The 25,322-nt window shown below is 38.7% G+C and overlaps 1 protein-coding gene across 2 annotated transcripts in view; it reads right to left on the reverse strand.

Annotated features, from left to right (window-relative positions):
- MICALL2 (MICAL like 2) overlaps positions 1–25,322 on the reverse strand; it is a 63,451-nt gene that overhangs the window by 2,992 nt on the left and 35,137 nt on the right. For both annotated transcript variants that reach the window (XM_074281127.1, XM_074281128.1), the window contains 11 exons: positions 23,455–24,798; positions 21,091–21,329; positions 16,587–16,668; positions 14,628–14,812; positions 10,179–10,316; positions 9,601–9,662; positions 8,966–9,089; positions 7,568–7,658; positions 7,191–7,264; positions 5,716–5,830; positions 1,647–1,693 (listed from right to left, as the gene is read on the reverse strand). In XM_074281127.1, the coding sequence (XP_074137228.1) occupies positions 1,647–1,693; positions 5,716–5,830; positions 7,191–7,264; positions 7,568–7,658; positions 8,966–9,089; positions 9,601–9,662; positions 10,179–10,316; positions 14,628–14,812; positions 16,587–16,668; positions 21,091–21,329; positions 23,455–24,798 (2,501 nt within the window). The remainder of the gene's footprint in view (positions 1–1,646; positions 1,694–5,715; positions 5,831–7,190; positions 7,265–7,567; positions 7,659–8,965; positions 9,090–9,600; positions 9,663–10,178; positions 10,317–14,627; positions 14,813–16,586; positions 16,669–21,090; positions 21,330–23,454; positions 24,799–25,322) is intronic.

Genomic DNA, 25,322 nt, shown 5'->3' on the forward strand with positions numbered 1-25,322 from the left:
CTTAGAAAAAGTACTCATCTTCTCCACTTTTCTTCTAACTCTCCACTGATATCTGGCACCCATCGTCATCACTCAACTGGAACTGCTTTCTCCAAAGAGATCCAATGATCTGTTAATTGCCAGATCTAATAGCCTCTTCTCTAATTTAACCCTCCTTCTGCATTTAACACTGTTGTCCCTCTCTCCATGGATACTTTTTCCTACTCTGTTCTCTCTTGGTTGTCTCCTACTATCTGACTCTTCTTTCTCAATCTCTTTCACTAGGTCTTCATCTGTGAGGGTCCCTTAAGATTCTATCCTGAGCCATCCTCTCATTTCTCTCACTTGCTGATCTCATCAGCTCCCATGGGTTCAATTATCATCTCCATGCAGATAATTTCTAGACCAATTTATCCATTCCTAATTCCCATCCTGACCTCTAATACCACCTCACCAACTGTCATTGATCATGTCAAACTGATTATTCCTTAGGCACCTCAAATTCAATATATATAAAAGAGAATTCATTATCTTCCCTTCAAAATTCTTCTCCTTCATGAACTTTATAAACATTGTTAAGAGAATCATCCTGATTCTCAACATTGATACTATCTTCAAGACATTTCTCTTACTCCACAAATCCTATCAGTTGCCAATTTCTTTCTTCTTGACATCTCTCCTCTTCTTACCCCTTATATGAATACCACCCTAGATCAGCTTCTCAGCTTCTCTTGCTTAGACTGTCACAATAATCTTCTAATTGGGTCTTTCTGCCTCAAGTCTCTATTCCAATCTCTTCTCCACTCAGCTGCCAGAGTAATTGTCCTAAAGTGTAGGAAAATATAGAGGACCCTGTCATCTCCTGCTTAATAAGCTCTCCCAGCAATCTGTTACCTGAAGGATCAGTTATACTATACTTTGTTTCATATTTAATGCTTTTCACACCTGGTCCTTTCCCACCTTTCCAAACTTCTTCTATTTTATTCTCCTCTGTGCTATCCACAATATAGACATACTGGTCTTACTGTTTCTCAGACATGACATTCCATTGCCTTTATCCTTATCTTTGCATTAGCTGCTCCTCATGCTTGCAATGCTCTCCCCCAATTTCAAATTCTTGAAATCCTTGGCTTCCTTTAAGACTCAACCCAAGTACCACTCTTGGGCCACTCTTAATACCCCACTCTCTGCTGCTAATGACATTCTTCTAAAACTTATTCCATCTCATATGCTGATTTATATATGTAGTTTTCCTCATTAGAATATAAGCCCCTTGAAGGCAGGAACTGTTTTTGCTTTTTCTTTATATCTCTAGCATTTAGCACTAAGTAAGAGTTTAACAAATGTTTGTTGATTGAATGATTGATAAAAGATAATCATCTTTTGCAAGGAAGTAGCATAAAACATTCAAATTTCATCAACATTTCCATAGTTCTCTTTGCCTAACTTATCCAACTTTTGATGACTACTTTAGACTCAATTTCTTCCCACTCCCTAATATGAAGTGACATTCTTAGTAAACTTTAAAATGGCCTCTGGTTCATTCTTTCAGATCATAGCTCATGTCTCCCCACTAATCCCAATCTTTTCCTAAGAGGGATCTACTCAGACCTTGATGACTGTTTTCCTTCATAAGGGTAGGATTGGCTTAAGCATGTATACCTTACCTAGTTTCTGGATCATGTCCTGAATCACTTGGTCCTCCTCTTGTTCCCTGAAAAAATAAACAAATTAGTTTATAAGAGTAGGTAAAGATTAACAGACCAAGGCAAAAAAAATCATGGCAATGACAATTGTGGGACAAGTTCCTACAGTATCCCTTTGTCTGAACATTCATACCCCCTCTGGATGACTTCACTACAATCAAGGAGGTGACTAATACTATGCTCCTGCCCAGTCCACTGGACATCTGAGGTAGGCAAATTCCAACTCCTGTCTTGCTATCTACAATAGCCAAGAGCAGCCCTGGGCTGGAAGATTAGAACTGGGTAACTATACTTGTCAGTTTTAAAAGGATAAAAGGAAATTAAACCAAAACAAACAGGAAACACATACACAAAGACACACACACATAAAAACCCCTTCAACAATACATTTCCTGGCAGAAGAAACTAGCAACTCACAAATGACCCCCTTGGCCATTCTAAGAGAGGTCGGGGGCCAAGTGGTGCATTTTCCTCACAGTTAGTGCAAATCGGCTGATGTATTAGCTGACTATGTTTTTAAAGGAGTCTATGGAGAAATATTAAAACCAGGAGAAAAAAATTTCACCAAATTAACCTCTCACCCCAAATTCCCCCCTCTCCTTTCCCAGGAGACAAAGAACTGAAATCCAGAAAAGGCAGGGCTTCTCTCTGACAAAGAGACCTGGAGAGTCCTTTTTGGGGGAGAGGAAGGGAAGTAAAACATGGCTGAGGAGGGTAAGGAACCCTAGGAAGGGGCTGAGAACAAGATAATCTTCCCAGAAGAATTATTTCCTATCCACACACTTCCCCACCCCCACCCCCAACCTCCCTTTCCAGACCGGCCTGACTACTTCAAACAAGTAATTTTTCTCATTTCGTTTCCCATAGCCTGTCATTGGGTCTGGTTCTGTCATTTTCCCAGTTATCAAAGCTAGAAAGCCTGAGTCTTTCAATGTGGTTCCTTCCTTCCTTTCCCCTCCATCCCCCTTCCCCCCCTCAGGTTATTTGCAATTTGCTCCAGGCCTTCATGTCCCCACATCTGCATTATTCCCACAAAAGCCATCAGACTAACTTGTTGCTTTTAGACATCTAGCACAATGCAATCGGTTCATCTTCTCTCTAGGTTTCTTTATGTCACTCACCTGCTCAAAAGCATACAAAGACTCCCTATTACCCCTCAGTTCAATCTAGCATTGTCCATTTGTATTGCCCGGTCTAGATAACTATTTCCATAGATATATACACATATTGATATGGGCAAAGCTTAAAGATTGCTCATTCATTTGCACGTTATAATGTATTCTGAGGAAAACAATGTTTAAACATCACTTCGCTTCTTACATCTTGCTTTGTTACTATGGATAAGTTCATTAACTTCTCTGAGGATATTTCATCATTTGTAACATGGAAATTAAATGTAGTATTTGCTTCATAGGGATTTTATAAGAATCAATGAAATAATGTGGATAAAAGGGGAGACATGGAATAGTAAAAGGACCATTGACTTTAGAGTTACTTCTGACATTCAGGAAGACCTGAATTTAAGCCAGCCTCAGTCAGTCAGCAGAAAAAGTTAGCACAAGTCACTTAACCCATCTATCTCAGTTTCTTCAACTACAAAATGGGGTTTATAATAGCCCCTACTTCATAGGATTGTTGTGAAGATCAAATGAGATAATACCTGTAAAGTGCTTAGAACAGTGCCTGGCACATTATAGGTTCCTAATTAATTCTTGTTCCCTTCCCCCTTTCCTGACACTTAAAATTAAATTAAATTTAAATTAAAAATTAAACAAACCACTTAAATCTCCTTAGGCCTCAGTTGCCTCTTCTGTAAAATGAGAAAATTGGACTAGATGTCCTCTAAGGTACCTTTCAACTACAGATCCATGATCTTGCCTTTTTCACCTTGTCTTTGCAACTTTATTATGCAATATATATACTTCTATTTATCAGTTCTTTCTCTGGATGAAGATAACATCTTTCTTTATAGGTCCTTTGTAGTTACTTTGGGCATTTATAATAGTCAAAATGATTTATTTCCTAAAAGTTACATAAATAAAAAGTCTGATAAATGGAAGTATGTATAAAACAATTTACACACACACACATACACACACACATCTATTTGTACATATATACATACACAAATACATAGAGAAAATAGCAAATTATGTATAATAGATTTTTTTGTTTCATATGCAATCATCTTTTAAAATTATACCATGTTATAGAAACATTTGTTTTATCCCATAAATCAAAAATAAAATAAAAATTTTAAAGGAAAAAAAATTTAGCATGTTACATAAATGTTAACTATTATAACAATTTAACACTGTATGATCTAACCCTTGATTAATAATCTAGTTCTTGATTTGTCCTGTATTTTATATCTATTAATATTGCCTCCCTTACTAGAGACAAATCTACTTGATTATAACATTTTATCCCCTTCTAGAAATAAAACTCTTAGAATGTAACTCTCTTGAGGTCAAGGCTATATCATTTGATATGTATGTTTTGCAAGGTCTTAGGATCTCCTCTATTCTAAATCCTCCATGAAGATTTATTGAATGAAGAATAAAGGACCTATATTAATGGAATACCAGCTCTGCCTGCTGTCTCTTAAGTGATCAGTCCCTACCAAGTTCATTATCAGCTTAGAAAGTAGGTGCTTAATTCTTTAATCCCATCACTTTTCTAAGACTAAATTATAAACGAATTACAATCTGCTTTATTAGAGGGAATATAGCAAGATAAAATCTCAATTTCTTGAAGCAATGATGTCAGTATCCTCAGGGCCCAGGATATAGAAGAAGCAGTTAAATATTTGTTAACTTGAACTGAATTAAACTAGAATCAAGCACCTTCCCTGAAGGAATAGGACCAATAAAAATTTTCATCCCCAGGTTGTGTCTATACATTTAGGCACACCTCTGGATGGTGATGGTAGCCATTTGGGTTTTCTTGACAAAGATACTGGAGTGATTTGCCATTTTCTTGTTCAGCTCATTTCACAAATGAGAAAAATGAGAGAAACCGGATTAGTAAGTGTCCAGAGACCAAATTTGAATTCAGAAAGATCTCTTCTCCATCCATTAGGCCACCTAGAATCCTAAAACTGTCAAATTAAGCTCCTATTTTCTCCATAGCCCTTAACTACTCCGAGTCAACCCTCTACTCCAAACTTCATAAAAAGGGAACATACTCTCTTGATTCAGCTAAGAGAGCTTGGCTAAAAGCTCATCCTCTCTGAACTTTGGTTTCCTCATCTGCAAAATATGGATAATTGTTCTTATTGCAATATTCTTTATTGGAGTTAGAGGAAGTAGAAAGAATGAGTAAAACTATAACCACAAATAACTTTAGAAGGATAGAAAGATAGACAAAGTATTGAGAGAGATGAACTATCCTTATTTTCTCATCCCAGGCAGGAGCAGAATATTTTCTTCCTGAGCTCAATCCAATTCCTCTTCTTCTATCCTGCCCCATTTCAGAACCCAGATCCCTGTCCCTAAATGAGGTGGGGTTGCTGGACATTTGGATCATTGGACATTTATAAGTCAAAATTACTTATTCCCTAAAAGTGACAAAAAGAAAAAAGTCTGATAAAGAGAAGTAGGTACAGAACAATTTTACACACACACACACACACACACACACACACACACACACACACACACACACATCTATTTGTGTCTAATAGTAGCCATCTCTACAGTTGGGGGGAGGAAAAAAAGGAGAAAAAAAAAGGAAAAAAATCAATTTACTTTAAATTTTATATATGTGCGTTATATGTGTGTATATATACATGTGTGTTATGTGTGTGTATATACACACCTGTGTATATGTGCATGTGTGTGCACGTGAACATACATCTATATACCTATATGTATATATAAAAATATACACATAAATATATAGAGGGAATAGCAAGTTATATATAACATATTTTTGTTTCATGTTTAATCATCTCCACTAGATTGTCCGAGCCTCCCCTTTTTGTTCCCAACACGCTCCCCTCAACCCACCTCACCCACCACATACTAACCTGATACGATCCTCATCCAGACAGTCCACAATGTCACTGCGATCATTCACGGTGTTCACATACTGTTCCAAAAGCTCTTGCTCCTTTTTCTTTTCCCTCGGCGTCTTCAACGCCTCTGTAGGGTTAAAATAGCAACGATTCAGTTTGCCCTGGCTAGTCTGAATTTCCCCCAAGATGAGCAAGTTATTCCTTATCAAACTGTTAGTCCCTACTCGTCCTGCAGGTGGCAGCATCTCTACTCTCTGATGGACTGGGGAGTCGGGGACAAGCATCCTTCCAAAATCACAGGATCCTATAACCCTAGGAGACCCAAAGACCAAATATTCACCCTCTGCTGCTGGCGAGATTAAGACCTTTTGACCAGCTGAGGGTGTTTTAAAGGCTTTCAGCCAAGTAACAGAAACCTCCAAATGCAAAGAGCACTGGATAAGTCGATACCTTGTATAACTTTAGACAAGATACTTTGTGTCTCTGGGTATCCCGAGTGATACAACAAGGAGTTTGGGATACACTCTTCAAGGTTCCTTCCAGCTTTAAACCTTATGATTTAGATGCTAAGGTGGGAAGATTATAGAGACCTCGAGCAGGAACTGGGTAACCTAAAGAAAATGTGAGGGAGAGAGGAAAGCTTTTCTTAAGTATTTCCAGGACTACCATATGGAAAAGGGACCAGACTTCTTCTACTCCTCAAAAATAAAACTAGTAGCAATGGGTGGAAGTTGTACAGAGGTAGATCTAGGCTCGATATAAATAAGAATTTCCTAAAATTTAGGGCTATCCAAAAAAGAATGTGCCACCCTAGAGGTACTGGGTTCTCCAGCACTGGAGGTCTTTAGCAGACCCTGGATAACCACTTCTCACGGGATACTGGAGACTGGTCTCTTGTTCAGCTGAATGGGGGCTAGATGGTCTTTGGGGTCCCTTCTCATTCTCTAAGATGTTGTGATTCTTCGATTCCATTCTGATTCTATGAATTCTGGAATTGTCTTCTTTTATTTTTTTTAATGTATTGCAATGTTGTTTTTATATCACTTCACTTCTAGATATGTCCTCTCTCACTTACTGAAAGAACCATGCCTTGTAACAAGCAAACAAACAAAAGATGAAAAAAGAGTTCAGCAAAACTAGCCAACACTTCAACTGATCTGATAGCATGTGCATTATTTCACACCTCTATGACGCTAAGAGGATCCTTTCAGCAAGGATTCCAGGATTTCACGCAGAAGCAGGGACTCCTTTCCCTTTCTCTACATGAAGCAGAAGGAAAATAAAAACAAAGCTTCTTAAACTGTGGGTGGCAACCCATATGGGGACTCATAACTGAATGTGAGGGTCACAAAATTATTATTTATTATCAGCAAAGGTTTGATTTGTACACCCATTTTATATAACTGGGGTCATTTCTTGGGCAAAAAGGAGTCATGAATGGAAAAAGTTTAAGAAGCCTGGACTAAAAGGCCTGGTCACCTACTTACCTGGTTTTTCCAACAAGCGGCGAAGTTCATCAGCAATATCAAGCTGCATCTCCTCCAGACGCTGCTCCTTGGCCCTGGGAAAGCCAGCAAAGAAGCCGGTTAGATAAATGAGCTCGGAGTGACCCGGTCTTTACCTTTCCCATCCAGCTCAGAGTTAAAGGTCACCAGGGGAGGCTGCTCTCTCTCACCATTTAAAAATGTTTTCCCCAACAACAGCCCACTTCTAGCTCTCTCTTTCAAAAGGAGAATCCGGCATGGGGAAGGTCCCCTGCTCAAATTCCAGTCCCAAGAGTATAAAGGAACAAAGGGCTATTTGCCTTCCATCCAGCTCATATCTGCCAAAGGGGTAGAGAGCTAAAGATTTAAGCCACACTCACTTGTACATCAGTTCCGACTCCTGCCTCATCAGCAGCTGTTTCTCATGAATGAGTTTGAACCATTCTACCATGAGGGCATCTTCAGAATCATCTAGACAACAAGGATAAGGAGTTTACTTAGAAAGGCATTATCTGGGGTACCCTGAAAATCAAAGGTGACCAGGCAGGACACTTTCCCCCTCCTCCCAGAAACTGTGCAGATGAGGCACCCAGTGTTTCTACTCTTTCCTATCTACTCTTGCTTCAAATAGGATAAATCTCAGCAAAGTTCTATATATCTAACTAAAACCAAATACCTCAAATCCTTGGTTTTAGGATTCCTGCCTTTGTGTAGTCCACAGGTAATGCAGCGCAGACTCTAACCCATCTTGCCTAGTGCAAAGCTTCTGAACAGCAGAAGCCCCTCCCCATGCCCAAACATGGGCATTTCTTTCCCGGGAAGAATCAGGATTGTGAACTAAAAGATAGAATATAGGATGGAGACTGACAGAAACTGAAGTGGGGGATAGGTTTCAAGGTCTAAGGCAAGGATGGGAAGGGAAAAAATCAGGGAGACAAAACAAGGGTGCCTAGTGTAGCAAACACTGGCCGTAAAATGACAGAGTAATCCCAAGTGGAGTTAGAACATGATATATATGGAAATTTGTTTAAAAGAATTGCACATAGCAACATGATAAATGTGGAAATATGTATGAAAGAATTGCACATGTTTAACATATATTGGATTGCTTGCTGTCTAGGAGTAAGGGGAAAGTAAGGAGAAAAACTTGGAACACAGAGTTTTGCAAGGGTGAATGTCATAAATTATTTTTGCATGTTTTTTGAAAATAAAAAGATATTATTTGGGGGGCAACTAGATGGCACAGGGCTTCAAAGCACTGGCCCTGAATTCAAGAGGGCCTGAGTTCAAATCCAGCCTCACATACTTAATATGTCTTAGCTGTTTGTTCCTAGGCAAGTCACTTGTCCCCCAATTGTCTCAGCAAAAAAAAAAAAAAATTAAAAAGAATTCTACATATTTAACCTATATCAGATTGCTTGTTATCTTGGGAATGGGGGAGGTAAGGGAGAAAAAGAAAAAATTTGAAACAAAAAGTCTTACAAAAATGAATGTTGAAAACTATTTTTACATATATTTGGAAAAATAGAATACTAATAAAAATGAGGGTAAGAGAAATTAATTCAGAGAAGATATAAGTCAGAATACCAAGCCAGTGGTCAGCCCTTTTCAGCTACTCCTCATAGAAAAAGTGACTGGGCCAGTCCCCTTCCCAGCAAGTAGGAGTGGTCGATAGGTAGCTCAAGCCAAGGAAACATACCTGGCATCAGCCCATTCCTAACCCCGAAAATATGATTTCACTCTTTCCAATGAAACTTAGAGCCTTCCTGCTAACTTACCTCCCTCAGCTTCTCGAAGCTTTTTCTCTAAGTCTACACCTTTCAGTTCTAAAGAATCCAGCTCTCTCTCAATGTCCTGAATCTTCTTCTGAATCTCTTCTTCTGACATATAGTCAGGGTGGAGCTAAGAGGCAGAAACAGAGTAGGAAGGTGATTACAGGGAGAGATGGCATAGTATAATTAAACTTGCAGTGAAGAAAATTTGGTTTAAATCCGGCCTGTAACAGTAGCTAAATGAGCCAGGGTAGCACAATCTCTCTCTAAGCCTCAGTTTACCTATCTATAAAAGGAGGTTAGACTTGATGACTTATAAAGTGCTTTACAATTCTAAATCTATGATCCAAACACAACATTGCCTTTCCACCTCCAAAACCACCACCATTAACCACTTATCTCCTGAATAACACAAAGTGTAGAGAGGATTCAATTTAATTTATTGCATGCTTCTAAGTACCTACTATGTGCCCTCCCCCATTCCCAATGGGAAAAAAAAAAATAATACCAAGCCCAATCCTTTCCCTACAATGATGATTCCTTCCAGTTGCCTTCATTATCCTCTGCCTCTCTCCCTCCCATCGCTTCCCCCACCCTTCCAATTCTTTTGTTAAACTACTTCCCTTTTCAAACATACATACCTTAACTGGAGATTTCACCTTGTTCAGTGAGATGGGGAAACTTGTTGCATTGCAGGTCTTTTCTGAAAAGGAAGCAAAACCCATCAAAATCTTCAATAAACTGAGACTTGAGTTCTACTACTCCATCTACTGATGTTAGGTATTTCAAAGACTGTCCTTCATGCCTAGAATTCTCTCTCTCCTATCTTCATCCTCTCCTATCTTCCTTCAAGGGAAAATCTTCCAGAACTCACAGGGTATAAACAATCCCCTTGAAGTCTGTATCATATTCATTCCCCTGTCCCTTTCCTTTAACCATTTATTTACTTAACCAACCCCTCAGATCCCGACTGCAATCTCTAATTTAGAGGTGTGAACCCCCTTGGTGAGCAAATAGGATGACTACAAATATTAAATGACTCATAAAATTTTCTTTTACCCTTTGAGCTATTTCCCTTGAGGAAAAGCCAAAGTGGGTAAGGGGAAGAAAGAAGGAAAAGCAATAGGGAGATTGAGGAAAGAGAATAGAAGGAGGAAGAGTGGTATCAGCCTGAAGGGGCTTGGACCCTCACCACAGACAAGGAAAGCTTCAAGATAACCTGTCTTATTGAGTCGACTGGGCTTCTCTGGAGGAATGGATTCTTCCCACTTCTGCTCAGGCTTCATCCAACTATCAGAAACATCCAGGTTGGGGGGTATCAAGAGTTTCTTCCGGCCTGCTGGTAAAGCAGTTGAAGCTATATGGGGAAAAAAGAGATAGACAGAGAGAGAATGATGAGGATCAAATGCATTTATAGTTCTTTATAAGGCCATATTATGCTCAGTCTTGAATTCCAAAACAAATCTTAGTCCATATACACACCACAATTCATCTTCCTGCATTCCTCAATCACAATTTTTTTTTACCTAATTCTCTTGATTCTAATCTCTAACATATTCCACACCTAAACTACAGACCCCGAACAGTAGAGTTGGAAAAAAATATGAATCCAAAGATTTAATATTTGTTGGGCTGAAAGAATTTTCTCCAGTAGTGGGGATGAATTTCCATTTAACCACCTCCCTAGGAATTAATGGCACACTCCTAAGTTAAGCAGCTCACAACATGAAAACTTTACAGCAAAAACCAGTTACAAAAACAAAATTTGGATCTCAGTTCTGTTACTGACAACCTGTGTGATCACAGTCAAGTCCCTTAATCTGCAAAATAAAGACGTTGAAATAGATTAAACTGGGGCCAGAGTAACTAAATCAGTGCTCAAAGCTGGGGAGGGGAGGCTGGTGAAGAGGAAGGCATGCTTAAATAAATAAATGACTAAAATAAGTAAATAAATGGGAGAATGGATAATTAATTAAATGAACAAATGAATAGATGAATAAATAGCTAAACATAAAATAATAACAGCTTAGATCTCTATATCACTTTATAGTTTAAATTCTATCCCCAATGATACATTATCTGCAACATGAAATAACTTGCCTGATCACACAACTATGTTGGGGCTGTCACTCAAATCTAGGCAGTTTACTGCAAGGTAAACACTCTCTCTACTATATCATGGTACCTCTCAGGGAATAGAGAATGTTCTCATATTTGAGTTAGGAGAAATGAAGACTGCCATAAAATCTGTGGCAGCTCCCCCAAAATTAGCCTTCACCAGCCCAAATATTAAGGCTTATTTTTTATGGAAAGATCAACCTATCTCCTCTAGATGTTTCTTCTGTGCCTTAATTCAGGATCATCCTGTATTGAGTTTTTTCCATAAGTCATCAAAGCTAGGCCAGAAAGCCCAGTCTAAAAAAAAAAATCAGTGAGATCTCTAAAAAGAAAACTAATCAAAGGAAAGGACATGAGGAAAAATGCAAAGCAGAAATTTCAGTCCTAGCCATGAGCCACCTACTCTTCTCTGCATGGCTTCATTAAGGAAAGCTTCAAATGAAAAGTACACCATACACAGAAATATATGTGTACACTCATAAGAGCATACACAGGAACATAACACATAAGAATTTTGGCACTGAAAAACCTGTATATATAAAGGAATACACAGTATATAAAGATACATGCAAACATACATACTAAAACATTCGTACATATAAAGATGCAAAGACACCAAAATGAATGAATGAATTGAAAAAGCACAGCAATATAATATATGGAAGGGTAGAACTACAAAATGATTGCATTACTTTTAAAAAAAATTATCTGTTCACTGTTTGGACATGTATACATATAATGTATTTAATTTATACTTTAACATATTTAACATGTATTAGTCAACCTGCCATCTGGGGGAAGGGAAAGAGGGGAAAAATTAGAACAAAAGGTTTGGCAATTGTCAATGTTGTAAAATTACCCATGCATATATCTGGTAAATAAAAACTATTTAAAAAAAGTATCTGTTCAAATATTTTTATAGCAGTATAAAAGATCAAAACAAAACAAAATTAGAAACAATCTAAATGTCTAGAAAGAAGGGGAAAGTTCAATAAATTATAGTATATTAATATAATGAAATATTGTAATACAACTAAAATGAGAAAGTAGGAGAAATCAAAGAATTTAGGAAAAACATCAATGAAATAACAAAGTAGGAAGAAAAACTAAAAACGGAAGAATGGAGTTTATCATAACTATGATTGCAAAGGAAAAAAAGGCACAAAGGAAAAGAGGCTAGATTTGAAATCAGAGGACCTGTGTTCATAATTTCTACTTACTACTTATTTGACCAAGGAAAAATTAATTTACCTTCCTTGGCCTTTGTTTTCCTATCTGGAAAATGAGGAGATTGGACTAGAGATAGCTTCAAAGGTCTCTTGCAGCTGGTAAATCTATGCTCTCATGAAAAATGAATGAGAATGAACGGACAAAGAATCTTAATGGAGACTTACAGAGAAGAATTAGCAAAATCTTATGAGAATGATGCATCTAAATTAATTTAAATGTAAATAGTTGTTAAGCAAGTTTCTTCAGGGTGTCCTAAAAGTCATAATGTAGTTGTAAGCTATTAAAACAATTCAAGCTATTAAAACTCCACTAAGATTTTTGGGATTCCTGCATAAAAATCAAGGCAACCAAGTGACCCAGTGGGGGCCTGGAATCAGAAAAGACTCATCTTTCTGAGTGCAAATCTGGCCTCACTTACTAGCCATGTGACCCTGGGCAAGTCATTTAACCCTGTTTGCCTCTGTAAAGTGAGTCAGAAAAGGAAATGGAAAACTACTCTAGTATCTCTGCCAAAAAATCCAAATAGGGTCACAAAGAGTTGGACACAGCTAAAAACAACTGAACAAGAAGTATTAACAAAGAAACTTGCTTAATTTTTTTTTACATTTAAATTAATTTAAGCTTCAATGGCTTAAAATTACACTAAGATTTTTAGATTTATGTTAAGGTTTCTAATAATTTAATTTTTAAAGTAGTCATTATTGTGAAAAGAAAGAATAAAGAACAAATCTGAAAAAATAAACAAAATAGTCATGGTTGAATGTTAATTCTTATTCAGCTATCTTCATGAAAATGTTTATTTATTCATATTCTAAGAACTACACATGGAAAGATTCCATGTCTCCAATAAACACATATGATGTATACACATACACAAAAAAACCCTCATTCACATAAGAACATGTATCAGTGAAAAGTGATTCACTATTCACCAACATTAGAGAACAGAAAAAAATATTCTAATAAGAGTATATAAATACATACACACACACACACACACACACACACACACACACACACACACACACACACACACATATATATATTACTTACACACAAAAAACAGTTCTTATTCCTTCTTTAAAAAAACACCTTTTCCTTTTAGTCACATGTGGGTTTTTCAAAATTAAGAAATAATTTCAGACTCCTGTAACATAAGCTGCTACCCACAAGCCAGGACCCATCTCAGCTGTTAGGGCTTTCTCTGACCTCCCCCATGCTAAATAGAATAGCCTACAAACCTAGGGAAAAAACAACACAGGAAAGGCCTTTGCCAAATAGGGCCCTGGAAGGGAATGCACTGCCTGGGGCCAGAGATTTTCTTCAAGCTAAATCATTTCAAATACTATTTACTTATCAGTGGTCTTTAATCATACCAACTTGCCCCTGAGTTGTTTAAAAAAAGAAAAAGAAGAAGAAGCCACTCAACAAATCCTTGTTTTTGCACAGTTTTTGCGGTAGAGGGAATAGGTTTGCTCTGAGCCATCCATACCTTCTCACCCAATCCCCCCGGGATGAGTGACACAACTTTGCAAGATATTTGGTTAGGGTGAAAATTCTAAGTCCAAACAACCAGTATGACCTTTGACATGTCACTTAACTCTCTGGGTCTCAGTTTCCTCATCTGTGAAAGTAGACATTGAACAACATAGCCCATTTTAGCACTAAATCTGTATTCTATGATCTTTATAGATAATTCCTTGATTAAAAATACCTTTCCTTCTCTAACTCTTTCCCTAAAAACTACCATATATTTAAACAATAATAATAATAATTAATAGTTATCTGTCAGACACTACACTAAGTGCTTTTACAATTATCATCTCATTTGATCCTCACAACAACCTTGAGAAGTAGGTGCTATTATTATCCCCATTTTGCAGATGAGAAAAATGAGGTAATCAGAATTAAGTGACTTGTCCAGGGTCATACATTAGGAAAAGTCTCAGGTCTTCCTGACTCCAGGCCATTGCTCTGTCCTTTATACCACCTCAGTAATCTAGCTGGAAGGGGGTTTTGCAAGTTAGGCAATGGGGGTGAAAACCTGATTCTGAAGAAGGACTCGCATATGCCTTTAGCAAGCCAGGGATCACTGGCAGAGTCGATAGAAAGCATTGGTTCAAACTATTGGAGAAGAGGACAGAAGAAATAGCATCTTTCTTCACACACCCCCAGAAGATGCTGTATTAAATGATAATACCTATGATGGCCAGCCTGTCTTGGCCCTAGCCATAGCTGGGAGGGAAACAGTACTTGTTGAGATGATGTCCACAGCCATACTTTTCCCCCTCTAATTAAAGGGAAAACTCAGGATATTTACCTACAGGACCAGGGAGTGGGCCCTGGCTATTCTTGGGAAAGGTGGTGGCTGAAGCAGGGCTTTTGTCCTTCAAGGCTGGGCTCACGATGTTCCGTGTACCTGCTGAGGAAGTTTCCAAAGGATTCTTGAGAATAGCCGGTCCCTTGATATCTATCGGAGCTGCTTTTTCCTTTAGCTCTGGAATCCTGGTAGAATGAGGTGGGATATGAGTAGAAAAGAAGGGATATATGTTCCCCCATCTTCTCACATTATTCTTATTTTGTCTCTGTCTCTATCTTTCTGTCTCTGTTTCTCTTCTCTCACTATGTCTTTCTGTCTGTCTGTCTCTGTCTCCCTCCTTCCCTTCCTTCCTCCAACTCTCTCTCTCTATGTTTCTTTCTCTCTGCCTTCCTTTCTTCTATTTATGTTTCCCTCTCCCTCTCCTTCTCCCTCCTCCGCTCTCTCTTGTTCTCTCTCTCCTTCCCTCCCTCCCTCCCTCAACTGTTATATATGTGTGTGTGTGTATGTAGATAATATGGATATACCCATACACACAAACACACACACATAATTTTTTAACTCATTTCATCTGTACTACAACTCTGGGAGCTAAGTGCTATTATTATACCATTTTGCAAAAGGAAACTGAGACGAAAAGTTAAATTACTTTCCCAGGTCACACAGTTATGAAGATTCTGAGTCTTCCTGACTCCATCTACTTTGCCATCTAGATGCCAAGTTGACTCCCCACCACTACCGGTTTTGTTCTTTACTCAAAAGAAAAGAACTTTGTTCTGCATCCTGGAACTGTGTTTTTCCCCCTCTCCTCATTCTCCTTTTTTACACATCCACACACACAAGCTTCCAGACAGAGGAGGCTAAGCTCTCCTATTGAGTCTTTCCTGCAGATTTCTATGCCAATGTGTTTTGAAAATAAAAAGCTATTTTTTAAATAGCAAACTGCCCCCCAACAAAAACATATGCCCTATAGACCCAAGCTCCTTTGTCTGTTAGCTCAGACATGCACACACAAGTATGTAAATATAAAGTGTGAATGTACTAACTATAAAAATAAATACATGTACACAGATAAATACAAGTACACTGAAGTACATATGAGTAAACATATATGCACATAAGTATATAGACAGACACACAGATAAGTTAACAATGTGTTAACCTCTGGATGTGCAAAGAGTTGTATGCACCTCACATATAGTAGGTACTGAATAATTTGTGTATGCTTGTATATTGTTCATATAATATAATATCATTAATATAATATATAATAATGTGTATAGTAATATAACATATATAATATGATAATAATATTTGATTATTTGCCTTCTAGGGGAAGAGGTGGAGGAAAGATAAAAATTTGAAACACAAGGTTTTGCAAGGGTCAATGTTGAGAAATTATCCATGCATATGTTTTGGAAATAAAAAGCTTTGAGGCAGCTAGGTGGCGCAGTGGATAGAGCACCAGCCCTGAAGTCAGGAGGACCTGAGTACAAATATGTTCTCAGACACTTAATACTTCCTGGCTGTGTGACCCTGGGCAAGTCACTTAATTGCCTCAGTAAAAAGCAAATAAAAAAAAAGTTATATTGTGTAACTACACATATGTACATACCAATATGCACCTGTGTGTTGGATGAGTAAATCAATATGCATAAACCTGTACAAAGTGTGTACACTAACTTTGCACAGATGATGAAATTACAAACCCTATGCAGAAACATATACCCATATACAAGCACAGGCGCCCGCCCATTTTACTAGTAGATTCATATGCATCCATTACAAAGGTAAACATTTCACTCACTTGTTAGCTCGCCCACTCATGTGTGCTGACCTTCCTGCACACAAAGATGCATGTATACCTAAGTGGAGGTATGAGCAGAGCTCACTTTGTCCTGTGACATGTTGGAATTTCTACTCCTGGCCCTTAGTAGACACTTGAACCTCTGAGTTACTCACTTGTCCACCGACACGGGCTTTAGCTTGGATCGCCAACCTGCAGGACCATCTAGCAGGTCTTCAGTAGAGCTGGGGCCCTGACCTGGAAGCAAGGACATCAAATTAAAGCACGGGGAAGGGCTGAGCACTTGACCCACCCAGCCTCTCCTATAGAAAGGGATCTCGGATTCAGGATTTAGAAACCCACAGTAGCAGAATTCAACATGTACAAAGTTGCCTTTCTGAACCTGTTCCTTCTCTGTAAACTGAGAGGCTGCACTAGCTGCTCTATAAAGCCCCTCATGTTTCTAATATCCTGAGATTCTCTGAATTGCACTGTTCTGCCTAGTAAAGAAAAGCAAAGAAAATAATACTAATAGTTAACATTTATATGGAACCTAATTATGCTCAAGACACTGTATCTCACAATTATTGTTTATTGATCTTCATAACAACCTAGGACATGGTGCTATGCTGATCCCCATTTTACAGATAAACAGGATTAAGGGCTTGCCCAGGGATACACAGTTAGAAAGTATCTGAGGCCACATTTGAATTTATCCACTGCACCAAATTCAAAGATGCTGTATACCCAATATAACCTCATTTTACAGGCAAAGGAGGTATGAGGTACAGTAAGATAAAGTGTTCTGCCCAAAGATTACACAGTAAGCCCTCAGCAGACCTAGCACTAGAACCCAGATTGCTAGACATTAGTCCAGCCGTCCCAGGTAGCCATCTCAGTGGCCTCCATTAAGCTCAGGCTGCTTGCTATAACTGGGAGGAAACCTTCCAAACACCAGCCAGGTATAATCAGCCAGAAGAGTCCATACACACCTTCTATATGTTCCCATCTCCTCTTTCTCCCTTATACTCCTATTTACCTGTTTCCCAGAATTCCTACTAGCATTGCCCTCTCTGACTTTTTATCCTCCAAAATCAAAACTGACCTATCTGGTTTCTCAAACCCTCAGGGTCTTATTAACTAAACTAATAAATTAATATTCAAATGTTAAGTGACCCATAAAGGCATCTCCCATGGCATATTTGGGGATAGCTCGGTGACACATTCATCTGTGAATTCAAATCTGGTCTCAGATAATTTACTAGCTGGGCAAGTCACAGCCTCATTTGCCTCAGTCTCCTCATCTGTAAAATGAACTGGAGAAGGAAATAGCAAACGACTCCAACTATCTTTGTCAAGAAAATCCCAAAGCAGGTCACAAAGAGTCAGACAGGACTGAACAACAACATGGAATATTTGCATTTTTAACAGAGGCCTCCTGCAGAAAATTAAGAAAGGATAACATTTCTATAGGATATTCCAAAAATTTTAGTGCAGATCTAACCTACTAAAGTTTTCAACTGAAGTGAATGTAAATTGTTAGCATTGCTGTCTATCTACCCAGGTTACTTATACCTTTGGAATCTAATACTTAACGTGCAACAAGAAAATTGGATTTACACCCATATCTAGGTTATACTGTAACACATGTAAAATGTATGGGATTGCCTGCATCTAGGGGAGGGAGTAGAGGGAGGAAGGGGAAAATTTGGAAAAATGAATACAAGAGATAATGTTATAAAAAAATTACTCATGCATATATACTGTCATAAAAAAATTTTATAATTATAAAATTAAAAAAAAAGTTTTAAACTGCACTAAAACTTTTGGGAACCCCTATATAGCTCTTCAAGGTTTGCAAAATCATTTACATAGGTCAGCAGAATAATAGGTAATTGAGAAGCTGATGGGAAAAATATTCAGAGGGGAAAGGAGTCCTTCAAATCATACCATGTAAGTGACTAACTACCCCTTATACACTATGGCCAAATCTGCCAATTTAACTCCCCACGAAAGTCATCTCTGGAAAGGCAAGACAGAAGGTTTATAGAGCACACCACTTTGTACCCCTCACCAACATTCTGAGTATACCTCAGTTAGTCAGTCAATTAACATTTATTAAGTGCTTAGTAAGTATCAGGGGCTATGCAAAATGTAGAGGATTAATAAAAAAAAAAAAAAAAAATCCCTTCTCTCAAGCAGCTCACTAGCCTGTGCTAACTTGGTAAGTTAAAAAGGAAATAAATTTCAGATATTGCTGACACTGGCATAATAATGTGGAGATAGGGGATACTGGGAAGTAGTCTAACATTACAGCATAATGAAAACATACTTTGTCAAGGAAATGAGGTTAGTATGAGTTGTTTTTGATGAATCGTTCACAATGACTCATCTCTACCTGGATGTGCTTACCATCACCTCCAATTCAGCAGATCCACAATTGAATCATCTTTTTTTGAGGCGGTGGATAGAGTGTAGGATTTAGAGCCAGAAAGATGTGAGTTCAAACCCTTCCTTAGGCTCTTGCTTGTTGTGTGACCCTGGGAGTCACTTAACCTTCTGCCTGTTTCCTCATTTGTTAAATGAGAATACTCATAGTGCCTAACTCCCAAGGTTATTTTGAGGACCAAACGAAATAATGTTTGTTAAGCATTCTGCTGACCTTAGAGAGCTATATAAATGCAAACTAGAATAACAGTAATAATAATTGTTATTATTATTATTAACTTTCCCCTTCCTATTTCCTAACTTCATTAACATTTAAGCTTATCCTCAAACTATCTGACTTTCCACACTTCCTCATCCATCATGTCCAATCAACAGCCCGGTCTTGTTGACAATTTCTTCAGCATTGATTACACCAGCCCCTTCCTCTCACCTTTCACGACTGCCATCGTAGGTCAGGTCCTTGTCTTTTCTCCAATGGACAATAGCCATGGCCTCCTCACTGGTCTATCACCAGGCTACCCCTCTCCAATCAATCCTTTAGACTGAAAACTAAGTAATCTTCCTAATGCACAGATCATTAGATCATAAATTAAGAACTGGATGGGACTTTAGATGTCAATGAGTCCAACTTTCCCATCTGCAAGATGAGGTAGATGAAGCCCAGAAAGGTTAATTACTTTGTCCAAATTCACACAAGTGATAAAGTAGCAAAGTCAGCCAAATTCAGAAGGATTCTCTCTCTGTCCTGTGAATTGGTTCAGAGGGGCTTAAGTGGCTTATTATCCACGTTAACATATCTAGTGTCAAAGATAAGAGTAGATTTCCTCAATCCAAGTTCAACACTGTTTCCATTCTGTGGAAAATCTATCTTCTGTAATTGCACATGTTTAACATATATTGGATTACAAACTGTCTAAAGGAAGGGAGAGAGAAAAAAATTTGGAACACAGTGTTTCGCAAAGGTAAATGTTGGAATATAAAAAATATATATGATATATTATTTATATATGATATATATGATATATATTTTATATCATATATATGAAATGCATATCATATATAGTATACATATATTTTGAAAATAAAAATAATGAAAAATGAAAATAAAAAACTAAAAAAGAAAGAAAGAAAATCTGTCTTCTGGACTGCGTGTCCCTAATATATAGCACTGGATCTCTCATCTCCATGCTTTTTGCATTAGACAAGTCCTCCTTTCTGTAGTGCACTTCTACCTCAAAGAATCTTTCACTTCCTTCAAAATATACCTTTTATATGAAGCTTTGCCTGATTCCCTCAAACTTCACCACAGAAAACCCTTTCCCTAATTACTTTGTAGTTGTTGTTCTGTCATTTCAATCAAGTCCAATACTTCATAACCCCATTTAGAGTTTTCTTGGTAGATGCTGGAGTGATTTGCTATTTCCTTCGCTAGATATATAGATATAGATATACATATACATATATATTTTTTTTTCAAACAGACGAGTAAACTGAAACAGAGTTAAGTACCCTGCCCAGAATCACACAGCTATAAGTGTCTGAGGCTGGATTTGAACTCAGGAAGATGAATCTTTGCATTGATTCTGCATATGATTCTACATGTACATGTTAGGTCCCCTGATGCCATAGTAGCTCTTAGAGAGTAGAGACTTTTCTTTGTCTTTATATTCCAAACAACTGGAACATAGTAGGTAATTAAGAAATGCCTATTGATTGATTGACCAATTAATTGATTGATTAATCTTGGGCAAAGTCTGCTGCTATATTCTGTGGGTTTACCAAAAGCTTCCATGTGTAGATCATTGAAGGGAGGATCCAGGTGAGGCTTGTGGACAAGTCTGAATAGCCCCTGGACATATTCCTGCCCTTCTGTTACTGCAAGAGGGGTGTCTGTGTGTGTGTGTGTGTGTGTGTGTGTGTGTGTGTGTGTGTGTGTGTGTTTTGGGGGGAGTGGTAATCGATGGGATAGGGGCAGTGTTTGTTCATGTGCCCCCCCCCCTTCAGGGACATAGTTCATCTGAACTCAAGGGTCCAGTGAAAACCATGTCCTGGAAGAATATTCTCTGGCTCACCCCTGGAACTTTGGGGACAGTTTGTACCATCAGAGATGGAGGAACCCTGCAGTAATATTTCAAAGCAGAAGAATAAATGGAGCCAAATAATATTATGAAAGAATAATTCTTCAGAGCAACCTCATAAAAGAGGGAGGGGAGAGCAGGCAGGGAACCTCACCGTTTACCATGGAGGTGTCTGCCTTCTGTCTGGTGTTTATGAGCTCATTGACAGGACGAGAAAAGGTGGGGCTCTTCTTTGTTCTTTGGGGTGATGCTGGTGCAGAAACCTTGCTCTGGGGTGAAAGCTCTGTCACTCTGCCAAGCCGGGGAGACGCAGACTCCAGCTTTGTCTTAGGGATCCCTCTCGTCCCTTCAGCTTTAGGATCTGGTGTCAGAGCTCGGGAGGGGGTCGGAGACCTGGTGGAAGTAACAAGACATGGAGGAAGTCACAGGAAAGGTCTCTGGGATCTGAAAGGTCTTTTTCCCTTTCATTTTTAATCAGTTCTAAGGATCTATAGTCATAAAAGGGAGCAGTGGATGATAAAATTACAAATCAAAGGTTTAGGTTGGTTCTTTGTTGTTATGGAGAGGAGTTTTGATGTGGGAGAAGTGATTACTCCTGCCAATTATATCTGGGGTGAGTTGACTTATTCATTTGGTTCTGGACCCTTCAGCACATAAAAGTTGATGGTTTCAGGCAGAGGCCCAGAAACAGGCTGGGGGAAAGCAGGGAGAAGCCAAGGTGGGGTTAAAAAAATACGCCATGATAATCCACATATGGCAAATCCACATGCAAATAACCAAGAGCTGGCTCCAACTAGGAGTATGTTTATTGAGCATCCACGTGGATGAATGAATGAACTTTTAAAGCTTTGTTTGAGTTACTATTTGTACTTAATAAAAATAGCATTTTTAGGGGGAAAAAACACCATTATACACACAGATATACCACCTGACTGACAAGACTGGCCAAGCCCTGGGAACACCATCCCTTGGGACTATCTAAACAGTCCAAGTTTGGGGTAAAGAGGATAAGGTGGGAACCATACATATCTTAAGCTTCTCAGGCTGGATATTGGTTTATTGTTTCTTAATCTATTCACTTTCTAAACATCAAATCTTCCCTTCTCACCTGGTGAACAAGAGCGTTACAGCCTTATTTAGATCCATTAAGGAGGAGAAACACTATAAGGGCACAAAAGTATTTATAGTAGCTCTTTTTTTCTTTCTTTTTTTTTTCTTTGGTGATGGCAAAAAACAGAAAACTAAGGGGTGCCTATAAGAGGGAAAAAGGCTAAACAAAGTATGATATGGAATGGAATGCTCTTGTGCCTCAGGAATTTCAGATTTCAGGATTTCAGAGAAACCTTGAGAAGACATATGAACTCATGCACCAAGTAAGGACTAAAACAATTTACGCAATAACAACAAAATTATAAAACTCAATAACTTCAAAAGACTTAAGAACTCTGACCAAGCAAACATCAACCATGATTCCAAAGGACCAATGATAAAAGATATTATGTATAATCTAACAAAGATATGGTAGACTCAATATGGAAAATGAGATATGGCCAATGTGAGAATTTGTTTTGTTTGCCTATGTATATTTGTTATAAATTTTAATTTTCCTTTTTTTCTCCAGTAGAAGGAAAGGAGATAGAGAAAATAAATGCTTTTTAGTTGAAAAAAAATTTTGATTTAATAAAAAAAATAAAAACACCCCTTGCTCCCAAAGGGTGATCCAACTGAGCAAGACTAAAACTCCAATCTGGGGGCCTTTCCAACCTCAGAGATATTGGCCCGGATCTTCCAGACCCTCTACATATTACCATGGTAGTCAAACACAAGAGTGTTGATACTATCTTTTTTCTTCCATACAGGCTCTTTCTTGTCTGTATGAATACAATTCCTTCCACTGTAAAAATCACTTTGGATACTATCTCTGGCATTCAAGCCATAGGTATTCACCTCCTGGCTTACATAAACACATAGTGTTCTTTCCATATATAGTAGGAGAGAAAATGGGTCCTTAATCTTTTTTTGTGTTCATGGACCACTTTGGTAGTCTGATAAAATCTATGGACCTCTTTCTCTGGGTGGTGTTTTAAATGCATAAAAATATATAAGCTTACACCCCTCAAAATCAACCATTTTGAAATAATTAAGAAAATATTAATTTTTTTATGCTATCCACATCCAGAGAGAGAACTATTGAAACTGGATGTGGATCAAAGCATATTATTTTCGTCTTTTGTTATTGTTTGTTTCTTTCTTTCTCATGTTTTTCCCCTTTTGATATGATTTTTCTTGTACATGACAAATATGAAAAAATGTTTTAAAGAATTGCAAATATTTATTTTACCTATATTAGATTGCTTGCTGTCTTAGGGAGGGAGGAGAAAAAAATTTGGAACACAAAGTCTTACAAAAATAAATGTTGAAAATTATTTTTAAGTCTATTTGGAAAAATAAAATACTGTCAAGGGAAAAAAAGAAAATATTAATTATCCAGAGCACATGTAAGGAAAATCCCTTTTACCTCCTAGGACCTTGGGTGCCTTCCTGACCATTTGAGGCAAAATCTTGTCCCAGCATAAGGTTTTTCACAAGGAAGTTGCGAGCCTTGTCCTTTGAAGACTGAGCAGGATCAGTTGTGACTCCCAAAGGGGTTTTCCCAGCTGCCTGGGAGGAAGTAAAAGTCAAACCATACTCCTTGGGAGCTGGGGCTTTGCTAGCTGAGACCTCAGAAGACTGGAAGAACTTTTGCCGGGCTTCCTGGGTTTTGGATGCAGAAGAAGTCCAGCTACTGGGGCTTGAGTCTGCTTTGTGTTGGGAAGATGCTGTGTGTGAGTTTGATTGGATTTGAGAAGTTGCACGAAAGTCTGGTTTGATCTGAGAAGTGATGCTCCGGGTTCCAGCTGCAGAGTCTGGTTTGCTCAGAGGAGAAGTGTGTAGGCTCTGAGAAATTGCACTAAAACTTGATTTGCCCTGAGGAGAAATCGAGTGATAATCTGATTTGGTCTGGGAAGAGGTCGTAGGTGGGTCTGATTTTCTTGGAGCAGATGACCATCCCGTAGGGGAGTTATTGGTAACAGCACTAGGCTTGCCTCCTGCTGCAGAAGAGTTCTGGGTAAATGGGTTGAGGAAAGAATTTGATGGGGTGTTTGTGCTAGAAGTTGACTTGTGGAGGGCTGGGTTGATGGGGCTGACGGAGGTATTTGTGCTGGAAGTTGACTTGTGGAGGGCCGAGTTGATGGGGCTGAGGGAGGTATTTGTGCTGGAAGTTGACTTGTGGAGGGCCGAGTTGATGGGGCTGAGGGAGGTATTTGTGCTGGAAGATGACTTGTGGAGGGCCGAGTTGATGGGGCTGAGGGAGGTATTTGTGCTAGAAGTTGACTTGTGGAGGGCCGAGTTGATGGGGCTGAGGGAGGTATTTGTGCTGGAAGTTGACTTGTGGAGGGCCGAGTTGATGGGGCTGAGGGAGGTATTTGTGCTAGAAGTTGACTTGTGGAGGGCTGGGTTGATGGGGCTGAGGGAGTTCACGATACTATTGCTCACTGAAGATGAGCTCCCAGAGGACTGGACAAAACCCTTTGGAATGGAATTGCCAATGGGTTCTCTGACTGGCTGGCTGACTTTCTGCCCAGCATCCACTGGTCTGTCTGGTTCCCGGGCTCTCCAAGATACCCCAGGAGATGTAGTGTTCATTGAAACAGGATTGGTCCGGCTTGGATACCCAGCTGCTGGCTGCTTTCGATCTGTGCTAGGAGACTTTGAGAATGGGATAAAAGCTTTGGTCTGGTGGTTTGTGCAGACAAAGACACCAGGTTCCCCTGTGGACTTGTAGGTACCTGAGTGGAGTGTGTTGGAACACTGCTTGCATCTGGGGACGTAAGAAAAATCATTAGGGAAAAATTGTCTCCTTTGAATCAAAATCTAAGTTTGTGAGCTCCCATCTTGGAGCAAGCTCCGAGCAACCCATCAACATGTGTTCCATGGCCACCTACTCTCATGCTAAATTTGCTGAGGAAGATAAGAACTTAAAAAAGACTGATTCCCTGTGGTTGTGGCCATCTGACTTGTATGGTGCAGGACCGAAGCTTTAAAAATTAGAATGACCAATACCAAGCCTGGTAACTCCTTTGTCTGGAACGCAAGGCTTTTCATAATCTGTCACTCTCCTATTTTCCCAGACTCATCTCATGTTTCTCTGTACTATATGCTCTAGGTCAATCTGTTTATTCTCTACCCCCAAGTTTCCATGCCTCCATCATTCCTTTTGCTTATATTTCCCCTGTGTTTAGAAACAGCCTTTGCTTCCCTCTTGATCTGATGAATCCAATCCATCTTTGAAACCCAACTCAAAACTGCCATGTCCATGAAGCCTTCCTGGATAGGGAACACCTT

Source organism: Sminthopsis crassicaudata, chromosome 1 (genome assembly GCF_048593235.1).
Source record: "Sminthopsis crassicaudata isolate SCR6 chromosome 1, ASM4859323v1, whole genome shotgun sequence".
Lineage (NCBI taxonomy): Eukaryota > Metazoa > Chordata > Mammalia > Dasyuromorphia > Dasyuridae > Sminthopsis > Sminthopsis crassicaudata.